Below are 21,533 nucleotides of genomic sequence, written 5' to 3'. Positions count from 1 at the left end.
CAGTTGTTCCTAGATAATTCTTACCCCGAATCCTTACTTAGGAAAATCATCTTTAACACATCCTCTGTTATACTCAACACACAAGTAAACCCTCCCCAAAATACAGGTACTATGAAAGTTAGCTCTGATTCCCACTCACTGACTAACAATATTCCTAATATATCTTTTGTATCACTTCCATTTATTAAGGATGTCTCTCCTAAATTGACCAGAATTTTTGCTCAATACCTACCAAATGTAAAAATTGCTTATAAAAGCACTCTAGTTGTGGGATCTTTGTACAAAAGTAATTGAAAGATAAAGTACCAAACTTAGATAAAAGTGATGTTGTCTACAAATTTAATTGTTTGGGCTGTGAAGGTTCTTATATAGGTCACACCTCCCAAAAAGTTTCTAGTCACTTGACTCTTCACAAGGTTAGGTTACACTCTGATAGATGTTGTCTAGCCACACATGCTAACACAACAGGGCACTCTTTCGATTTTCCAAATGTAAAAATCCTATCCACGGAGAGCAATTATTTAAAAAGATTGTTTCTCGAGATGGCTTTCATTTTTCAAGAAAAATAAACTATTAACAAAAAGACAGATATCAATAATTTAAGCAACTTATATTCATTATTGTTAACTTTGGATAAACACGAATCTACTAATACAGACAATTCATCATCAACAATATAAGTTTCATTATATATGAGATATACAATACCTCTCCTACTTCTTCTAAAATAAGTCTTTTTACCTTTTCTGTTTCAAAAAGTTCAGCGTCTATCAGGTATACTATTACCTTTACATTGTTATCATTAATATCTAACGTTCTATCGTTTTAAGTTGGCAGTAACGAATTCACAACCAATTCTTTTGTTTTTAATAAGAATGTTTATAACCTAAATTTTATTTTATGACATGTTCTGTAATTATTTTAACATAATTTTATTTAAGTGTTCATGTATATTTGTTTTAAAGTGTTTTAAATATGTATTTGTTAAAGAACGTTTTTTTTTTAACAATTTTGGATAGTTTTCGCCATCATTTGTAGGGGTCAAATGAGTTGCTCATTTCATTTGATAAACATCACGACAACTAACCTCAGTTAGTGTAAGATGCAAAATAATTCTTTTTCTGTATTTTGTACTAATTTTGTTTATTGTAGCACCCTGATGATGCAAATAAAGATTTGCGAAAGCTTGGTTTACTCAAAAGAGTACTTCTTTGTCCTATCTTCCGCTGCACACCCAAATATTTGAGTTTTTTATATGTATATATATATATATATATATATATATATATGAGTCATATGTCAGAGTCATATGTCAGAGCCATCTGAAAGGGTATACAGTTCAGGATATAGATGGAGACTGACCTCCTTATCTTATGTAGATGTCCTGTAAGTAAATCGCTCAGATTCTTCCACTCTATATATTGGAAACCTACCAATACCAATATTGCATGCCAAATTGACTCATCCACCTTCATAAATTAATTCAGTGTCAATACGCTTTGTCTCCAAATCAATAAGTCTTTATGAGGATGCAAGAATATTCTTAGAACTTGCTTCTCTAAAAGAAGACCTCGTTCAACAAGTGAAAATAACATGAATAACATCATCCACGAACTAATGCTGAATCTACCACCACTTATCTTTACAAAAGACGAAGGCAGACCAGTGATGCACAGATTAATATATAGTCAGCAACACATAGGCCAGACATATAATACTGACAATAGGAAAGCTAACCATTACAATATTGTAATGGGACAACCCATCGATGCAACAGCTATGAGATATAGCTTTGACAATAAATTAAAAATTAATATACCAAGCAGGGAAGGCTGAAAGGAAGGTATACCAATAAAAGCTACCCGATATACTATGGCTCAAAGACATAGTAGGGGCAAAGCAAGGGATACATTTCCAGATTAGTCTATCCAAGGATGTCACAATTTTTCAGGAGGAAATACCAGCAATACATCACTAGGTGGAAGAAAAAGAAAGGCAGAAAAGAACACACTGTTCAATTGCCATCTTCACAGATAGCCAGGCAGCACTATTGTCACTCAATTCTGTAGGTCAATTGTAAGCTGGTATAAGATTGAATGGATGCCCTAAATAAACTAGGGGACATTAACAAGGTTGTGGTAGCCCAGGTACCAGGGTCATAAAAGGGCAATGAAAAAGCAAATGGAATGGCCAAACAAGGATCATCATTCCTCCGGTGGAGGAATTTGTAAGGACAAAAGCAGGCGAAACAGTTTATTACAGAACATTCATCAAAATTTAAATCAGACCCAATAAACAAACATAGGAAAACAGCCATAGTAGGTCTGCTAACAGGGCAGTGTAAGCTGAATAGGCATTTGATGCTGTTGGTATTGGAAGATGATGACCTATGCAAATTCTATTACCTAGAAGAAACAGCAGAACACATTTTAAATCAGTGTGACAGCCTAGCAAAAGTGCAGTTCTTTGCATTAGGCGAAGGCAAGCCACCAGCAAAGAGTTGCATGGAAGGTTTAGTGACGAAGTTATTAGACTTTTTAAAAAGGCTTAAGTTAGAGAATGTAATCTAATGCTAGAGGACCACAATAGATGTGAGAAAGTCGCAGTGGAATAAGCTAAAAGCCACCTCATTGAATCTATCTATCATAGTGTAGCTATAGAAGATTCATCTCCAGCCACATCATTTTTAACTGAATTGACCAGACAACTAGCTGATTCGCAGCTTCCACTGAAAGAATCTCAAGTACTCACAACTTCCTTCAGCTCTTCACCAACATCAACAGAGCCTCAACCTTCAACTTCTTAGGAAAATGTTGACATTTCTGAACTTAAAAAGGTGAGTGAAAATAATGAATTAATTTGAAAAGCAAATAGTTTGATCTAAATTGATACTAAAACACCTCTGATCAAACCTGCTTCCTCTCCATGAAGCTGACTGAGTAATTTAAATTTAATCAGCCCGAATGAGTATTTATTATCCTACAGACTGTAGAATTAATTTCAATAATAAAATGTCTTTCTCTAAAAAAAATTGTGTTAAAAGTAACTGGCATCATCATCAAAATGCTTTTGATGAAATTAGTAGTGTCATGGAGAAAGATGTAATCTAGAAAGCACATTATTGTGTATTATTTATTTACTTGAATTATACAGTGTAGGTAAAAGTTTATGGTCGGTATGTACCTTATGTGAGATGGAGTGAGAAACACCTATTTAAAAAGGGAGGTATATTAGGTCAGCCCATTATATCGTCGAAATAGCATTAGTGGAACTAAGAAAAGAGGAGAAGTTCAACGTTGCCAAACTTATTGGTTTTATTTGACCTGTTGTCTTTTTAGCATTTTAACAACGTTCTAAGATAATCAAATTTGGGCGAATTGATTTAAATGGCAGCTTACTGTTTTTTTATTTTAAATTTGCCACAATTTTTCTTTACAATAAGTTTAATTTCGGAAATCGTTTTATGTAAATAAAATTTATTAATGTTTCGTATTTTAAGTACGATTTCCGAATTAAAAATCTAAACATCAAAATAAGCTTATTTTAAAGTCACATTGTGCCTTATTTCCAATGAAAATAATAAAATGCATATAACTCCACAATAAATAAACCTTCATACGAAATTATTTGGCAACGTCTTATGTCGCGTAGTCAAAGCACCGAATCAAAGTACGAACACAGGTAACGAACGAGTAGAGGTGGGCATTCTTTTTTTTCGAATCTGGAGAAAACTAATAAATATTTTTAAAAAATTTAAACGCAGAATGAAAGAATACATTATTACTGAGGGCGCAAAGTCTCTGAAAACTTCTATAATGTTTATTTTAATAAGTTACAGGGACGAAAAAAGAGAAAATTTAGTGTGATTTTGAATTTTAAGTATCTCATTCAAAAAAACTTTTTGTTTATTTCGGCCTTCGGCAATAATGTCACCTTTCATTCTGCGTTTAAATTTTTCAAAAATATTTGTTAGTTTTTCTCAGGATTTGAAAAAAATGAATACATTTAAAAAGCATTGGCCTGAAATTTTGCGCCTACGCTCTTAACGCAACTAAACCGATTTTCGTAAACAATAACTATGATTGTTTAACAGTAGTTTCAAGAAAGAGAGTACCTACATAAACAAACATAATGGCTATTATCGTTTATGTGTATATTTATTGAAGTGAAAGAAACTAATGAAGAATATATTTATTTTAACTTGAAAAATAAACTAAACAATACAACCCGATATTAGTAATTGTACTACGTCGGATACTATGGATGTAAGGTAACCGTTTGCTAAAATTTTATTGCAAGATTCTTGAAGGCAGCGTACCATAACAATCACTGAACTACCCTTCAAGTATTTTTGGCCACTCATTGTACTTGTTATTTCTTTAAAAGGCCGTAAAATTTGGGAAAATTGAGAACAAATAATCCAGTCTTCATTATTTATATTTGGTCCAAGTCTAAGTCTGTATTAACTAATACAAAAGTGGAACGGATTGCCTCTTCTAACTCGGTCATTCTTTTTAACATGTAATAGATGAAGTTCTACCCAGTTTCCACGTCTTGGATTGGCCGTTTGGGAACTTTGTTATGTTGTAATTGATACTTTAAAAGCCTTTCTAAAGATAAGGTACTTTTTTTGAAATGTGTTTTTTTAGAAATTGAAATTTGAAATTAGTGAAATAATTTCACTAATTTCCAAAGCGATCTTTTCTGAATTATGGTTTCCAGAAAAATGGCAGCAGCCTAATAAAATCGTTTTAAATTCTAAATTTTCGGTTAAATATTGTCCTGTTAATGCGATGTAACTCTCAGCTACTCCATATGTCCAAAGGTCAGTAGTAATACAGATATTTTCTACTTCTTTAACAACTTGTGATCTAATAATTTGCTTAGTTTTGGTATAACATTCCTGAAGTAATGAGCCTGACGTAATGAACAAGTTTTTCTTGTTGGTGGTTTATATCCAGGAATCCACCCTGCAAACTTTTTAAAAGCTCGTTCTTCAACTATGGAAAACGGATGAAACGAGTCTTTGCATAGGTTTATTAAATCCATATCTATTTGTTTCTTTTGTTCTAAACTAATATTTTTATTAATGGAAGTATCCATCACCTTTTGACGCTTGGGTGGCGGTGGCAGTATGTCAGTACTTGTAGCAGAAGTAGTCGAAACGGACAGAAATGCGTCAGGAGAAGTTTCAATCATTGCAATATTCAGAAAGTGGGCCATAAAAGATGCATCTTCTACAAATGCGCATTTTTTGAAAATAAAATTATTATTCTTATACTAGGTCAATCATTTTGACTAAGAAAAATAATTCATAATTGAATATTTACAATAAATAAATCCTTTGACGAACTATCAATAAAGATTTGAAATCGAAAATGCAGATCAATCGTAAATCGAAACTCATTCATTAATCAGAATACCTAGTTATAAAAAACAAAAGAAAGAGTTAAGAAGCTGGTTACTTCTATAAAAAAAGAAAAAGAAGATTGTACTAGTGAAAATCAACCAGTACAAGAAAAAGAAACTGATAAAGATGACTTAAGTCCATGGTGTATTTTTGATGAATTTATTAGACATGACTCATCTAAACATACACCTGTATCTAGAGATATAAAAGAAGTCGACATGTAATTGTCTGATGATATTACCCACAAAAAATTTCGAACGTTGATTGGAACTGTCCATTACAGTGGTGGAAAAACCATCGCCATGTATATCCTAACTTAACCACTATATTCATAAAATATTGTAGTATTTTAACAAAATCTGTTCATTGTGAACACATGTTCAAAATCTGGTTTAATTTTAAACAAAAGAAGAAACAACAAGAAAAGTGGAAAAACGTATGTTTTTAAATGTCAATTTAGACGATTCGCGATTTAATAATGTGTCATGTAAATGTAAGTACTATTTGTATTGTTTAATTTATTTTTTAAGTTATAATAAATATATCCTTCGTTAGTTTCTTTCAATATAATAGCCAATATATTTTTTGCGGACTCGCTTATTTGAAACTACTGATAAACAATCAACTATATTATATTCGCCTAACAGAAAAGTAGAATATCAACACTACGGACGCGTGATATATTCATTCCCAAAATCTAGAGATGCTGAAGAGCTATCTCCTTGTTACAAAATCACTTATACTGTAACTGATTATATACAAAAGCGTATCAAAAGTAACAAGTAGAAACTCACAAGTAACGACAATCTACACCTCTAAACAAAGACGCATAATTTGCAGTTTTAACAGATATGGATTCAGTAATCCTTACGAATCACATTTATGTCTGTTGAATTTAATTAGGTATATAAATATAATTTTTACTTATATATATGTGTGTGTGTGTGTGTGTGTGTGTGTGTGTGTGTGTTGGTATAATTATAGTGTCGGTTTATAATTATAGTGTTATTTAAATAAACTTAGAACTGTGAACATTTTTAAGGTGTTTGCTGTTTTCTCTCAACCGAAGTAAGTAAATTTAATATTATTTTGACTCTATTATAATAATTGTTATGATGATAAAAGGGTTGCAAGTGTCAGTCCATAATTGAAAAGATATATTAAAAAGGTCAATACTCACAATCTAATATTTACTTTCAAAGTTTTACAGAAGCGATCGGTTTCGAGGCTTTCAATGTTTGCCTCATCCTCAGGCCCAGCAAAGAGATTAATTTGTTAAAAACCAATAATATAGATATCGCCAATAAGAAGTTTTCCGCTTACATCCAGGGTACTTTCTGTCTTCATCTTTTCCTTATGACACTATCATTGTGAGGTGATATGTTGATCATTATATACGTATGTAAATAAAAGGTCTTACTAAGTAAAGAGCTTTAGGTCTTTACCTTGTAAGAACCTGTGACAAAAACAACAAAAAAAGGACATCATACTGCATAATATGTGATTTTCCATCTTCCATAAGTTTTTAAACTATATAAAGTCCGGATGTGGCAGCTTATACTGTATGTGTATTTGTCTTTAACTACTTTTAATCTTATTACAAACCAGAAGATAATCCTACCTTTTTAATAATAAAAAAACTTTGACAACAACAACATATATAATGATCAGCATATCAGCTCATTACAATAGATAGAGTCATAAAGGAAAATATGAGGACAGACAGTACCCTGGATGTAAGCGGAAAACTTCTTATTGCCGATATCTATATTATTGTTTTTTAACAAAACAAACTTTTTGCTTTGTCTGAGGATGAGGCAAATATTGTAAGCCTCGAAATCGGTCGCTTCTGTAACACCTTGAAAATAAAGATTTTGAGTATTGACCTTTTTAATATATCTGTTCAATTATCTATTATCTATTATTTTATTAGAATATTAGCCTGTAAATAATATTTTGCAGGTTTGTATACACAGTCACTAAAACAAATTAATATGTCGGACACGGATTCTGCCGATGAACTCGTAAACATACCTTTAACTCCCCCCAAAAAGAGATTGAAAAAGGGCCATTTAAGCGTAAACGTTAAAGAAATAATTGTAAACGTGTATAAACACGAGTTACAAGAAAATCTGGCGTTAATATTGTCCGCTGTTAATGATTGCGCGAATGTGTGTCAAAAATTCCTTTGCACAAATTAGAATAGGAGGCAAAACTTCAAAGGCTTTCGGCATAAGCACCGGACTCAGACAGGGAGACTATCTAGAGACAGGTCCCCATTACTATTTAACCTAGCATTGGAATATGCAATGCGAAAAATCTATACCAGAGTCAAACCAGACATAATTGCCAGAGGAGCAAAGATTATTCTCGCATTTGCAGATGATGTAGATGCAGTAGCACAGACAACACTGGAAGTTAAGGATATAGTATCGAACTTTGAAGAAGCAACACTAAGCGTAGGTCTGAAAATAAACGAAGAAAAAACTAAATACATGGTCGTATCAAAAAAGGAACGACAGCGAATAAGACAAAACATTACCATAAACGATCATAATTTTGAGGTGGTCAAAGAATTCAAATACCTAGGAGCAACAATTACCAGTGAAAACACAGGAGAACGGGAGGTTGAAATACGAATACTGGCGGGGAATAAATCATTCTTTGCCATTCAACATCTAATGAGGTCAAAGCTTCTCTCAAGGGGTGCCAAAATCCAAATGTACAAAACCATAATACGACCAGCAGTGACATATGGAAGTGAAACATGGACATTGAGAAAGAAAGAAATCAATAATCTATTAGTATGGGAACGCAAAATCCTGCGAATTATATATGGTCCTTGCAGGGACAGCGTGACAAATGAATGGAGGAGCAGATACAACAATAAAATAGAGACTCTCTTCGGGAAAGGAAACATCGTAAGATACATAAAAGCCAATAGATTAAGATGGGCAGGCTACGTGGTACGGAGTGATGACGACAGACTGATTAGCAATGTGTTTTGGGAAAGACCAGATGGTAGAAGATCGACAGGAAGACCTAGAAAAAGGGGGAAAGACGCAGTCAGGGAAGACCTGGAGAAGATGGAAGTAAGGCCATGGGAAATAATAGCACAGGATCGGAATCAATGGAAGGCAATAGTAAACGCGGCAAAAACTCACGAAGAGTTGTAAAAGCCAATGATGATGATGATGCTGTTGAGAAAAGGGTAGCCGATAAAGTTGGAGTATCGGATAGTTCTGTGTTTAAAGTTATTAGAGCGATAAGAAGAATAGTGCATCAATTCTTTTTTAGAAATGAAATTCCCACAATCTACCTGATTTCAAACGTACTTTTTACAGGCTTTTGAAAAAACTTCAATTCAAATTTGAAAAACGTGGCAGGAACAGTATGCTTACAGACAGAGATGACCTTGTAATCTGGAGAAGAGAATTTTTAAGGCAGATAAAAGATTATAGGAATGGCAATCGTAAAATATATTATTTAGATGAGACTTGGATTAACGCCGGTCATACTAAATGAAAAACATTGATTGATAAGTCAGTCACCTCATCAAGACAAGCATTTTTGGATGGACTCTCGACTTAATGTAATGTTAAATGTATAAGTCTATCTACCCAATAATATATGAAAAATATATATGAAAAATCCATCATGTAATTCCTGGACCCCGTTGTCCAAATATTTTTCCTAGCAGGATGGCTTATAGAAGGGCATATCTGGATTCATTTCGCATAATGTGTCCAAAGTACTGTAACTTTCGAGATTTTATGGTGGTCAGTACCTCTCGGTTCTTCTTCATTCTTCTGAGGACCTCCTCATTGGTGACTCGGTCAGACCACAGGATTTTAAGTATTCTCCGATACAGCCACATCTTAAATGCTTCCAATTTTCTGCACATATCTTCGTTCAAGGTCCACGATTCAACGCCATAAAAAAGAACTGATTAGACGTAGCATCGCAGCATTCTTACTTTTATAGCAAGAGAGAGGTTGTGGCTCTTGAAGAAGGCCCCCATCCGGTTGAAGATGGATCTAGCTTTTGATGTGGAAATGAGTAGCAATGATAAATGAAAGATACGAAATTACATAAACAAAATGGAATATTTTAAAAATGAAAAACTGTAACCCATTTTACTTATTGTACCTATGTAGTTTTCCAGTACTTATTTTTCGTAATTGGATATTACTTATATGTAATAGTAAAAAGTTTTTTTCATCATTTTCAAAGAAAACCTTTCGTTTTACATCCGCAAAGTATGTTCCTTTGTGCGTTGTCGCCTATGCAATATTGGGGACGATCTATCAATGGATTCATATATAGTTTTGTCTCCTGAATCAAAATCTGAAAACGGCATTTTGATATGTCGAACCATCTTCGACATAACCGGCATCAAAGTCAAAAATAGTGACGTCACAATTCATCTAAATATACATTCGTTTCTGCTGACACAAATAAATGTTAAATCGAAATCGAAACGTCGACTTAATAAATTTTATTTTTTAATGTTAATGTAATGTTAAATGTATAAGTCTATCTACCCAATAATATATGTATAAGTATTTTCCCTAACTTTTACACAAGAAGAGGTCTCTTTTTTGTATCATTAATGATAATATTCTTACTTATTTCCAAATATTGGTCTTAAAGCGTAAAATGTATAAAAACAACTTTCTATTTTTTGCCTTTTGATTAATACCACAATTATCTAATGATGTGTGAATGACAGTTTACAAAAACTAATATTAAAGTATACTTCTTTGGAAGATTAATCATTGATTACTATTATTTTAATAGTAATCCTAAAAATTATAAATTAATTCATTTCAAATTTAGATGTTACAGACTGCTAGAATCTTAATACAACCCTGTACAATTATATAAATATCAGGTTTCGCGTGTTCTGTACATGCATTTGTTGACGGCTACTTTTACTGTTAAATGAATTTAGTATAGTTACAGTTTACGAAAAACGGTTCTGATAAAAATGTCAATGACCCACCTCTAGTTTCTTAGGATAGGAACCAGAGATATGTATATCTCAGATCGGAACTAATCGGAACTAATCGAAACTAATCGGAACTAATCGTCTTACTACTGGGCAATGGGCAGCAATAAGAAATATGGAAGGGAGACCAAGGGGAAATATGATTGTTATCTTTGTCTGTTCGCTGAAAATATGATTTTATATCTGCGTTAGATATCCTGTTAAATTTTACCATACCCACCATAAACTTTTACCTACACTGTATACTGATTCATTGGAAAAATAGAAAAAAATTTAAATTTGACAATCAGAAAAGATTTTATAAAAAGCTGCATTCCTTTTATGAAATGCCATACTGACCATAATTAAGAAGAAATTACCAGCAAAATTTTTTTCAGTAGAGCATTTACTGGCAAGTGAAGTTTCATTACCACAACAATTTATTGGACCTTTATTTCACAATTATTGGCAGTTGCAGTCAAAGATGGAAAAGTAGCTTAAAATGTGTTCATCAAATTCTCTCCTATTGTCAAAATGATATTTATGGAGTGCATAATGGTCAAGTTATAACATAAAAGAACATTATGCTGGGTATGACTCTGAAGAGCTTAACAGGCAGCAGAAAAATAATTGATATCATCAGTAGAAATGGCCACTGCATTAACTATACTGGTGTTGAAGAACTTGAAACGGAAACTAAATATACTTCCATTCACTTTACCACATCTTATTAATAGCTGAAATAAGCTTACTGTTGACAACTTCTTTAACATGTTGCCTGTGGTCTCAGTGTAAGTGACTTGGAAAAAAGTTGCTCTGCATGCCAGTGAGGTCTATGTAAAGAAGACTTTTAATGTTACTGTGGTGTTGTCCCAGTCTATGTGACAGTTAATTGTATCTCATCTGTAGTTTCTTTGTTAAATAGATCTTGCTGGTAGGCAGAACAATTTCTTCTCATTCACATAGACTGAGACAACAGGCAACATGTTAAGTGATAAAAGAAAAATGATCATGAATAATCATAGTGTATATTTATTAATTTTAATTAATAAATTTCTATTTGTAAATACTGACCTACACATGACTAAATAATTTACAAAATAAACATTTCAACCTTGTTTTTTTTATTTTGTTAATAAACTGCATGTGATTAATTTTTTACTTTAGGTTACATATTATATTAAGTTCATATTTTTTCCATATTATCATCATTACACATTTTGAAACAGTGTGACAAATGGGTAAAATGATGCATATGCACCCAGTTAAAATAATTTTACAAAATGGTTTCCATCCTCAACCTCTCAACGTCGACTTGTTTATCTTCATGTTTATTGCTTATCCATTTCTTCCAGTTTTTTTCTGGTCTGTGCTCATTGCTCTCCTTTTTTCAATCATCTTTTCTCTGTTTTGTCTTCTATCATTTATTCCATCTATCAATTTTTTTCTTGGTCTGCTTTTTTCCTTTCTTTGTGCTTTTTGTTTCTATTATCTTTGTAGGTAAAGTGTTTTGGTTTTTATTACCTCATTAGATGTCTTTACCAGTCCAAATGCTTCCTCCCAATTTTTTCCAGTCGAAGTTTTTGTTTTATTTCTTGTCAAATTTCTTTATTTCTGTATAGATCCATTTTGGTCTTTGTAACATTCCTTCTAAGGCCTTTCATTTCCATAGTTGTTATTTTGTTCCATGTTTTTTTTCTACAATTTCCATGCTTCACTAATCTATGTAATAGATAGCACAACTATTGCATTAGAAACTCAACTGTAATTTATCTCTCTGTAGTAAAGTTTATCTCTTATATTTATTTCTTTCTTTCGGAATATTATTTCATTTATACAATGCATAGTATTTGCCTTCATTTGTCTTTTAGAAATTATGGACCCTAAGTAATTATGTTTCTACTATCTAAAATTTTTTTCCCTTTAATTTTAATTGATTTATTCTGTGTTTTGTTATTATTATTTATTATCATTATCTTGATTTTATCTTCATCTATTTCCTTCTTCATATTTTCCATTTCTTTTATCCTCTTTTTCAGTCTCTAAGTATGTCTGTTAAAAGAACTAGAACAGGAACTAAGTTGTCTGTACACATTAGTGTATCTATTTTTATTGATTCTATTCTATTATACCCCAAGTATATATTTTTTTTATTTTTTATTTATTCTCTTGTGTTCCTTAATACCTTGTCCATTAAGTATTATAAATAAGTGGAATTAAGCTATCTCCTTGTTTTATACCATTTTGCATTTCAAAACTTTCAGATCTTTTTTAATTCAGTTGAACATCTGCAATTATTCTGTTACATAAGTTCTTTATAATTTCTCACAGTAGTTGTGATACTCCTAACTGTATTAGTTGTGTATCTATCATTCTTCTATCTACTGTATCGAAAACCTCTCCTAACTCTATGTGATTTATACATAACGATTTTCCTGTTTCTACCTGTTATTCATTTGTAGTTCCGTCCATAAAAGCAACTTTTTCTCCTATTTTATTTTCTATAAGTCTTTGTTCAACCATCCTTGTCTAAACATTGAATATCACTAAAGATAAATATATGACACTTTAATTATTGCATTGACATTGGTCTCTCTTTTTATGAATGGGTGTAATTAGGTTGTTTTCCCATTTCACATAAATCAGACTAGTTTACCATACTTTGCAATATAATTCGACAAGCCATTTTTTCCATCTTCTCTCAGCCACTATTATATTATGTGTTTTGTACTGAGTTTTTTTGAGCAATTGGTTTTGATTATTTCAATATATTTTTATCCCTATTCAACTTCCATACTTTTTTATGTTTTCATGTTATTGTTTCTTTCTGGCTCTTCTTAATTTTCATTTACTTTTCATCTGCTCCTTAGTTAGATCATCGTTGAGGTAGATTTGCTCAATTACTTTTATTCTTCGTCTACTTTTGTTAAACATTAATTTCTCTGTTTCTTTGAGATTTTCTATTTTTACTAAAAAATTTTATTTTCAAGTTTTCGTACTTCTTTTAATAGTAGTTCTTTCGTCATAAAATTTTTTACTATTAAAATCTATTATTATTAGAAATATTAGTACATTATTTGTCAGATAAACTTTTTCTATCTGTTCTAATCTATTATTTGTATACTCTAGTCCCTTTCTCATTGCATATTTTTCTTTTATTAGTTGTTGGTTAGTTTGGGTAGTTCTTTTATTTTCTCCTCTAATTTATTTAATTCTTTTTTACTTTTCTTTGTTCTTCTTTTGTCTGTTTTATTTCCCATTTCATGCTACTTGTTTTTATAGTTAGATTTGGTATCATTTAAATGATTTGGTCTAATATTTTATATTCTTATAATGAGTTTGTGTTGGAGTCTGGAACATTTTTATTCTTTTTAAAGATTTTTTTGTTTTCTTCCTCAATTCTTCTCATCTTATTGCTATACTCTGATGTATCACTATCCATTTTTTATTTTTGTAGTTAATTTTTTTCTACTTAAGTATTTATTTAGATTATTTTTAATTTCTTTAACAAATATAAGGCAGATCTAGGGTATAGTTCAAATGGCATGTGTACAGTTACTGTGAACCTCAAAACATATAAACATTGCAGGGCGATCCTATAATAAAGGAGGATATTATAGTCTGCCACACTAACATAAAAATACAAAAGAATTAAATAATGTAATTCTGAAATCTTAAATTGGGCTGTTGAATTCATTTAGTTAGACCTTCTTAATTGCAGATGTTCAGCTACAGACAGCGGCTCTGGTGAAATGTTAAGAGCAATACATTCTTCAGCAGCATGTTCATTAATGGGTACCAGTTGATTTTCAGGATGATCAGGTTCTATCATTGGATCTACATTTTCAGTGATAGGGATTGGATGTAAATTAACTGGAGGAACTGAAATTTGGATAAAGGGAAGCATATGTAGGGTAGGTTTTTGATATTGTGGCTGATAACGAATTACTTCTGGTTCATTTACAAAGGTTACATTCTTTTTGTGCATTAAAATTTTCAAATGGAGGTATAAAATAAGTAATTAGAATTTGAAGTACTTGTCAAATTTTCTGCAGATGATCTAATTATCTGGTTTATGATCATAAACTGTTTGGATTTATCTGTTTCATGTTTGATATTTTTATCTAAACAATCTGGTACTCAATTAGGTCTTAGCTGCTGTAGAGTCAATAATTTACCTTGTCACCAATATATTATATTTTTTGATAAAATAATTAGGTGATTTTTATAATCATAATATGACAACTTTTAACTTTATTGAGATTCTGGCAAATGGATTCAGTGTCTGCAGTCATATAAACCCAAACAAACAACAACAACAACAACTATATTGACATTCATCTGGAATACAAAACATAAACATTGCGGGTGATCCTGATAAAGGATATTATATACAATGTCATCACATTTTTTCTTAAATAATGTCATATGATACACCATATCGAAATTCTTAGTCAGGTGTCACTTAGTACATTGTTAGATTTTTGTACAATTCGAGTAAGCATTTCAAAATGGCTAGTATTTAATAGGGAAAATGATCTTAAATTGACTCCCATTGAAAGAATAAATTTTTTGGGCCCTGTTAATGCACTACATGACACAAGAGCTTTCAAATGATGTATCACATGTCAACAAAAATGTTGAAGATTTCATATGTGTGATAAGTGGTAATGAAAAAGCAAATAAATTATATCAGAATGTGGGACACTAGATAAATAAATTGACCTGTTCCAGTGTTTTTAATAAAAGCTGAAGACTATCAAATCATTAATAACAGTCCATATTTTTTCATTGAGCATTGAGTGGTCATTATTTTTAAACATAGTGACAGAATCACCCAAAATCTAGGAATATACTGATTGATACAAGAGCTTTCAAATGATCTGACTTGCCATAAATATATTACTATTTAAAATTATCTTATAAAATGGTGCTATCTGTTATTTTCAATGAATGTCACTGGTCACTGAAAACAATAGTATTTGAGCAGTTTTCCAGAAAATAATATATTTTAAGTTTAAGATTCATAAAATATTGGGAATGCAATGCATATTTTTCAGTTTAGTAAAAAAATATGAAAGACATTATGTCATCAAAACCATATCAAAACTAAGAGAAATTACAAAAACAAAACATAAAAGAGAAATTATACTAAAGCAGATATAGAAAAACATTAATATCACTACTCAGACTAGACAATAGGTAAGAAAAATCATGTGGCAGAATGAATTACTTTATGCTGATCAGACAGGTGTTGATTTTATCAATTTCATAATCAAAATAATAACAATGTATACTTCATCTAATTTACTTACAGTTGCACATCATCCATGTCATAGCTCATGAGGTCACATGATACCAACACGAAATATTTAGGCAGTAGGTGTGTTCATTTTTAGAATCACTTCGCCCAGTACACTGGCATTACAGCCACTAGACATATTTTATTATATACGCCTAGAAATAATATTTAAAGATTTCTAATATTGTTAACTTAAAGAAATACACAATATGTTTCATTTAATGTGTATAAATGCATTATAAACTTCTTTTTTTATGAAGTGAAGGAAGGTGATATTTTGGCATAAATTGGTAACACTTATTTGACAGTTACGGTGTTGAACTTTTTGTACTTTATTATTTTGAATTTTAAAGTGAATACCTCTTGTTTTATATTTTTACCTATTTAATAAAATCTGTTCTTTTTAGAACAAAATTAGTGTGTTTTATTTCAAAAATATCACTTAAGAATTTAAATTGTCGTTGTAAAGAGATCGTAGCTTCTTTGATATTTATGAGCAATAATTATGTGACTTATTTGATTTAAAATGGATTCAGGATTTTTTTATACTTTGGCAACTATGGCAACTTCCATCTCTGTCAATGATAATGACATGCAACAGTAAGTAAATTAGATGGACTGTAGGTACCTACTTACAGTCCATCTAATTTACTTACTGTTGCATGCCATTATCATTGACAGAGATCGAAGTTGACATAGTTGTCAAAGTATAAAAAAGTCCTACCTACAGTCCATCTAATTTACTTACTCTTGCATGTCATTATCATTGACAGAGATCAAAGTTGACATAGTTGTAAGTATAAAAAAATCCCTGAATCTATTTTAAATCAAAAAGATTGTAAAAGTGGATTATACAACAAAACAAATTAATATTATGTAAATAAATAGAAACAAAACAAGAGTTAAAAAATAATCTTGTTAAAAACAATTTGAGCCGCTTGTATGATGTAAAATGGAATACACAGATATTTATTTTATTTTATGTAAAATGTAAAATAAAAAGTGTCAACAGCGCAACTGTCAAATAAGTGTTACCTATTTATGCCAAAATATCATCTTCGTTCGATTACAGTTACAGTGTGTTCCGAACAAATGTCCTCCAAAAAAACGCTTTATAATGCATTTATACAAATTAAATGAAACATATTATTGCATATTTCTTTAGGTTAACATTAATAGAAATCTTTAAATATGATTTCTACACATATAATAAAATATGTTTAGTGGCTGTAGTGTAATGCCAGTGTACTCAGTAAAGTGATTCTAAAAAAGAACACACCTACCGCCTAAATATTTCGTGTTGGTATCATGTGACCTCACAGGCTATGACGCGGATGACATGTAATGGTTAGAGATGTGTAGTTCACCATCGAAATAGTTCAAGTGAACGATTCTTTCAACTGAACTAATTGAACTAGTTCATTAATTTTCATAGAACTAATTCATTGCGAATGATTTGCATTATAAATTGTGTCTCAACTTTTAAAGAAGAAAATAATGAATGAATGAGATCATATATTTATTATTTTGAGAATGGGATGGTCTGACTAGTTTAAAAAAAGAAGTGTCGATTAGCCTCAGATAACAGATCATGATTCTTATGAACGTGACAATAACATAAACAGTCTTATCTTAATATCATAATGGTTCGGATCTTATGCCCATGCATTGGCTTGAACGTTGACATGCTGTGTTGTTTCTCGTATTGTAATTGTGAAATAACAATTTTAAGTTGTGGTTAAAATGATTGATGTATCTACATAAAATATAATTTTATGTAAAAGTGAGAATGAATATGTGTTATTTAATGTTCCTAGAAAATTCACTGATTTTTTTATAAGGTTCTTTTAGAAATAATCTAATATAGATACCTATGAGTTTAAATATACATAAATATAAAAATAAATCATACGTGAACCATATTTATATTTAAAACGGTTAATAAAAAACAAATCTTAATCATTTTTTGCAAATAAAAAAATGTTATTTGAAAAACATTTGAGAAATAAATTTAAAACATTTAAACCTAAACATACGATCGAAAGAAATGGTTCCGAACCCGAACTACTTGTACGGTAGTGAAAGACTGACTGAAAAAAAAACGAAGAAAACGCGCGGCCGGCGCCGAGCTTGTGTGATGATAAGACGAGACATCTGGCAACCAGTTATGTTAGAGTTGGATTTCGATTTCGGTCCTACAAATAGTTCTTTCACGAACTAGTTCACTGAACTAGTTCATTTTTGTGAAATAGTTCTCTTGAATAAAACGGTTCAACTGGCTGCCTACGCCGATGATATTAATATTAGGAGTAGAACATCAACAGGAGCACATGAAGCATATGCAGAGTTAAAAACACAAACGAAAAGGCTAGGTCTGGAAATTAACACAGAAAAAACAAAAATAATGGTACAGACGAGAAGAAATATAATCCCACAAAACATTATGCATGAAGATGACATTGAAACGGTTGGAAAGTTTACATACCTGGGAGTAGAAATATATGCCGATGGAGCAGAGGATGGAGAAATACGAAAAAGGAAAACGCAGGCAAACAAAGCTTATTTTGCCCTCTCCCATATATTTCGGTCTAAAAGTGTCCACCGAAATACAAAGATGAGAATCTATAAAACTTTAATTCGGCCAATAGCATGTTATGGCAGCGAAGCGTGGGTCCTGAAAGAAACATCCAAAAACAAACTCGACACATTCGAAAGAAAAGTACTGAGGAGAATACTAGGACCTGTGAGGGAAAACGGAATCTTCAGAATTCGATATAACAACGAGCTCTATCAACTGTATAAGGAAACACCCCTGTCAGACTTCATTAGAATACAAAGATTGCAATGGACCGGACATGTGATACGAATGGGAGAGGATAGGCTACCAAAACGAGCACTGAACGCCAGAATGCAGGGAAAGAGACAAGTTGGAAAGCCAAGAAAGCGCTGGGAAGACACAGTAAGCAGCGACGCACAAGCACTTTTAGGAGTCCGTGTATGGAGAAGAGCAGCCACAGACAGACAAGGGTGGAGGCAAAAAATAAAGGAGGCCAAGGCTCATTTTGGGCTGTAGTGCCGTAGAAGAAGAAGAAGTTCTCTTGAACTAGTTCCTCTAAAAGAACTAATAAGCACACCTCTAGTAATGGTAAGTAAATTAGATGAAGTATATATTATATCATCTTTTGGAAACACTAATTTTGAAAAAAGAAGCCAACTTTAAGTCACTGGTTTTTTAACAAGAGACATTATAAATTAAAATTTAGAGCAATGAAAACCTTTTTCAGAGATAATTATATTATTTTTGAAGACATATTTCCAATGACTTTGACTGAACTGTTTAACAATAATATTTTAAATTACTTTAGATTTTTGTTAAAGATGGAAACCACCTGATAACCAAATCAAAAACAAAAATGAATGAGTAAAAGTGAAACTTTCCAGTAAACTTAATGTTTAACATAGTATTTACAGTAATGTAGATAAATTAGAACTAAAATTGGTACAAGTGACATTATTAGGGACTATTAATAATGCAGTTATTTCTAAATTTTTTAATCACAGAATTGGTCAGGTAGGACAACCTGTATAGGTGCGTTAATAGATGTGCTATTTTTATGTGTTCTAGAAGTTCTACGACCAATGAGATGATTGTTATGGCAAATGTTGGCCTTTTAATTATTAAATTAGGTCTTAAAAACTCTTGGTCTGGATTCACCAAGAAATGCGGTCACTGAACCAAATAACTCGACCCTGACTTTTGCCATTGCCCTTTATATCATTTAAACTTCAATTTTCGGACTTAATCAAAATCAACTTACCTCTTTCTGTGGAATCCATCTCCAGTTAATTTAGTAATAAGTAACTTGGACACCACAAAACTTTTGGGGGAACTAGTTTTCACTCAAAAAGTACAAATAAACACACAGCCTACTTTCAATAAAATAAACATGGCCGTATACATAGCATATTCTGCAGATTTATATTTCTCCACAGAATTGAGTTCCACTTACAATAGATCTAGTCAACGTTTATAAACTTTTCTACTGCTATAATTTTTGTTGTTTAGAACTTTATAACACTAAATAAACATGTTTCAAAACAATTAGCGAGAATTTCTTGCTAAACCGAACCATATTTTTAATTTGCAAAATTTCCGCTATAGGTCATTGTAGCAGCACTATCCAGCAGACACACAAAAATTACATTACCCTAGGTCAATGTTAATCCTTTGGCAGATCAGCCACTGTTAAATGTAGTTGGAAGAATTGACCTTATTAAACATCCAAATTATTCATGATGTTACAGTTTTAGAACTTTAATGAATAAATGAATATTTACATTATGTATACAAGAAATATAATGATTATTAGTGTGATGTGGCTGTAAATTTTAATACATATGAACAATTAGGCAGAAGAAAATTTAATAAATGTCACTGTCAGATACAGATACTGTCATTTACACACGTGTTTTTTGGTTTGGAAGGTTACTGAGAAACAGAAAGAAACAAACGGATAAATGTAAGTGTATTTAGATTGTTAAAAAGTCTAGTAAATAAAAGTGTGTTTTGTTGTAGGTTAATAAATGGCTACTTCTTTAGCAGAACAGCTTCAGCGTTTAGCTGTACCACAAACATCTATTCTAACTCGAGATAAAAAGCGACCTTCCTTACTATTTGATCAAAAGGAAGCTGCCACTCTTAGCAGAGAAACAATATATCAAATTGGATTAGAAGGCTTAGAAGAGTTAGTGCAAAAGAATGAAACATTTGCTCAATTTGAACATACATTATTTCACCTAACATCAAAACAATTTGAAAGATCTGTTCAAACTGCAGAAGCCAATGAAAAACTCAATAGGTCTTTAAAAAAGTTTCTATTATTGTCAGCTCCGTACTTCATGTTAAACTCTTGTCACAAAACATTAGAATGGTTAATTAATAGGTTTTCTATTCATGAATACAACAGAGATGATTTGTTATTGTTGAGTTTGCCTTACCATGAATCAAACATATTTGTTAGAGTTATCCAACTGTTTAAGTTTAAGGACACTAGAGACAGTTTTTACTTTTTAAAACTACTTCAAAAGCCTGGTGCACATTTACCCAAACAAAGTTTGTTGAATCATGCTGCTTCAAACAGTGGATTTCTTAAAGTGATTTCTAAGTATATAAAAGATTTATTAAAGCATCATGAAAAGCCAGAAATTTTAACTGTAGCTTTTAACTTTTATTGTACAATATTTACAGGGACCATTGAGTTATCTGATAAAATAACTGAAGATCAAGTTTCTCAAATGTTACCAATGTTATTGAAGGGATTAAACTCTACAGTAGCAGATTTCTGTGCTGGTAGCTATGTTATTACAGCTAGATTAGTATCTAAAACCAGCTTCTCAGATAAACTTCTAGACAAATTTGTAGAAAAGATTTCAGAAGTTCCCGTCCCTACTTTAAAAACTGAGGCAATTTTAGTTCTCTTGGTTATATACCAATCACAGAGCCAGTACAGGTCGATTCCTCAAGTTGCTACTGCTAATCTATCAGAAAAACTTTGGCTGCCTAAAACTTTGTATAATTTGCAATCCTCTGGGAGTTTTATTTATCCTTTTTTAGAAATTATTCTGAAAAATTTTGCATATGAAGGAGTTAACAATGATTTTAAATTGGCTAGAGAAATGATTAAGGCCTGTTTGGATTACATTAAAGTAAAGGACACATTTGTAGCAACTGTTTTAAGGTATGATATTTTTAACAAATATGTAGTAACCAGAGATATTTAAGAGAGGGGATATGACACAAACAATATTTCTGTATTTACTAAATGGGACCA

At 31.4% G+C, this 21,533-nt stretch overlaps 2 protein-coding genes across 2 annotated transcripts in view; one reads left to right on the top strand and one right to left on the bottom strand.

The window, feature by feature from the left end:
• Window positions 1-19,872, bottom strand: part of usp (retinoid X receptor ultraspiracle) — a 205,518-nt gene extending 185,646 nt beyond the window's left edge. Inside the window, exon 1 of the mRNA XM_072545652.1 lies at window positions 19,521-19,872. Coding sequence (XP_072401753.1) covers window positions 19,521-19,539 — 19 coding nt within the window. The 5' untranslated portion in view covers window positions 19,540-19,872. The remainder of the gene's footprint in view (window positions 1-19,520) is intronic.
• Window positions 19,873-20,136: 264 nt separating this feature from the next.
• The window catches only part of l(2)k09022 (HEAT repeat containing 1 homolog l(2)k09022), a 57,936-nt gene continuing 56,539 nt past the window's right edge, over window positions 20,137-21,533 (top strand). The window contains exons 1-2 of the mRNA XM_072545664.1: window positions 20,137-20,222; window positions 20,279-21,440. Coding sequence (XP_072401765.1) covers window positions 20,287-21,440 — 1,154 coding nt within the window. The 5' untranslated portion in view covers window positions 20,137-20,222; window positions 20,279-20,286. The remainder of the gene's footprint in view (window positions 20,223-20,278; window positions 21,441-21,533) is intronic.

The sequence above is a fragment of the Diabrotica undecimpunctata genome, chromosome 1 (genome assembly GCF_040954645.1).
Source record: "Diabrotica undecimpunctata isolate CICGRU chromosome 1, icDiaUnde3, whole genome shotgun sequence".
Classification (NCBI taxonomy): Eukaryota; Metazoa; Arthropoda; class Insecta; order Coleoptera; family Chrysomelidae; genus Diabrotica; species Diabrotica undecimpunctata.
This window is presented reverse-complemented; position numbering and strand designations above follow the sequence as displayed.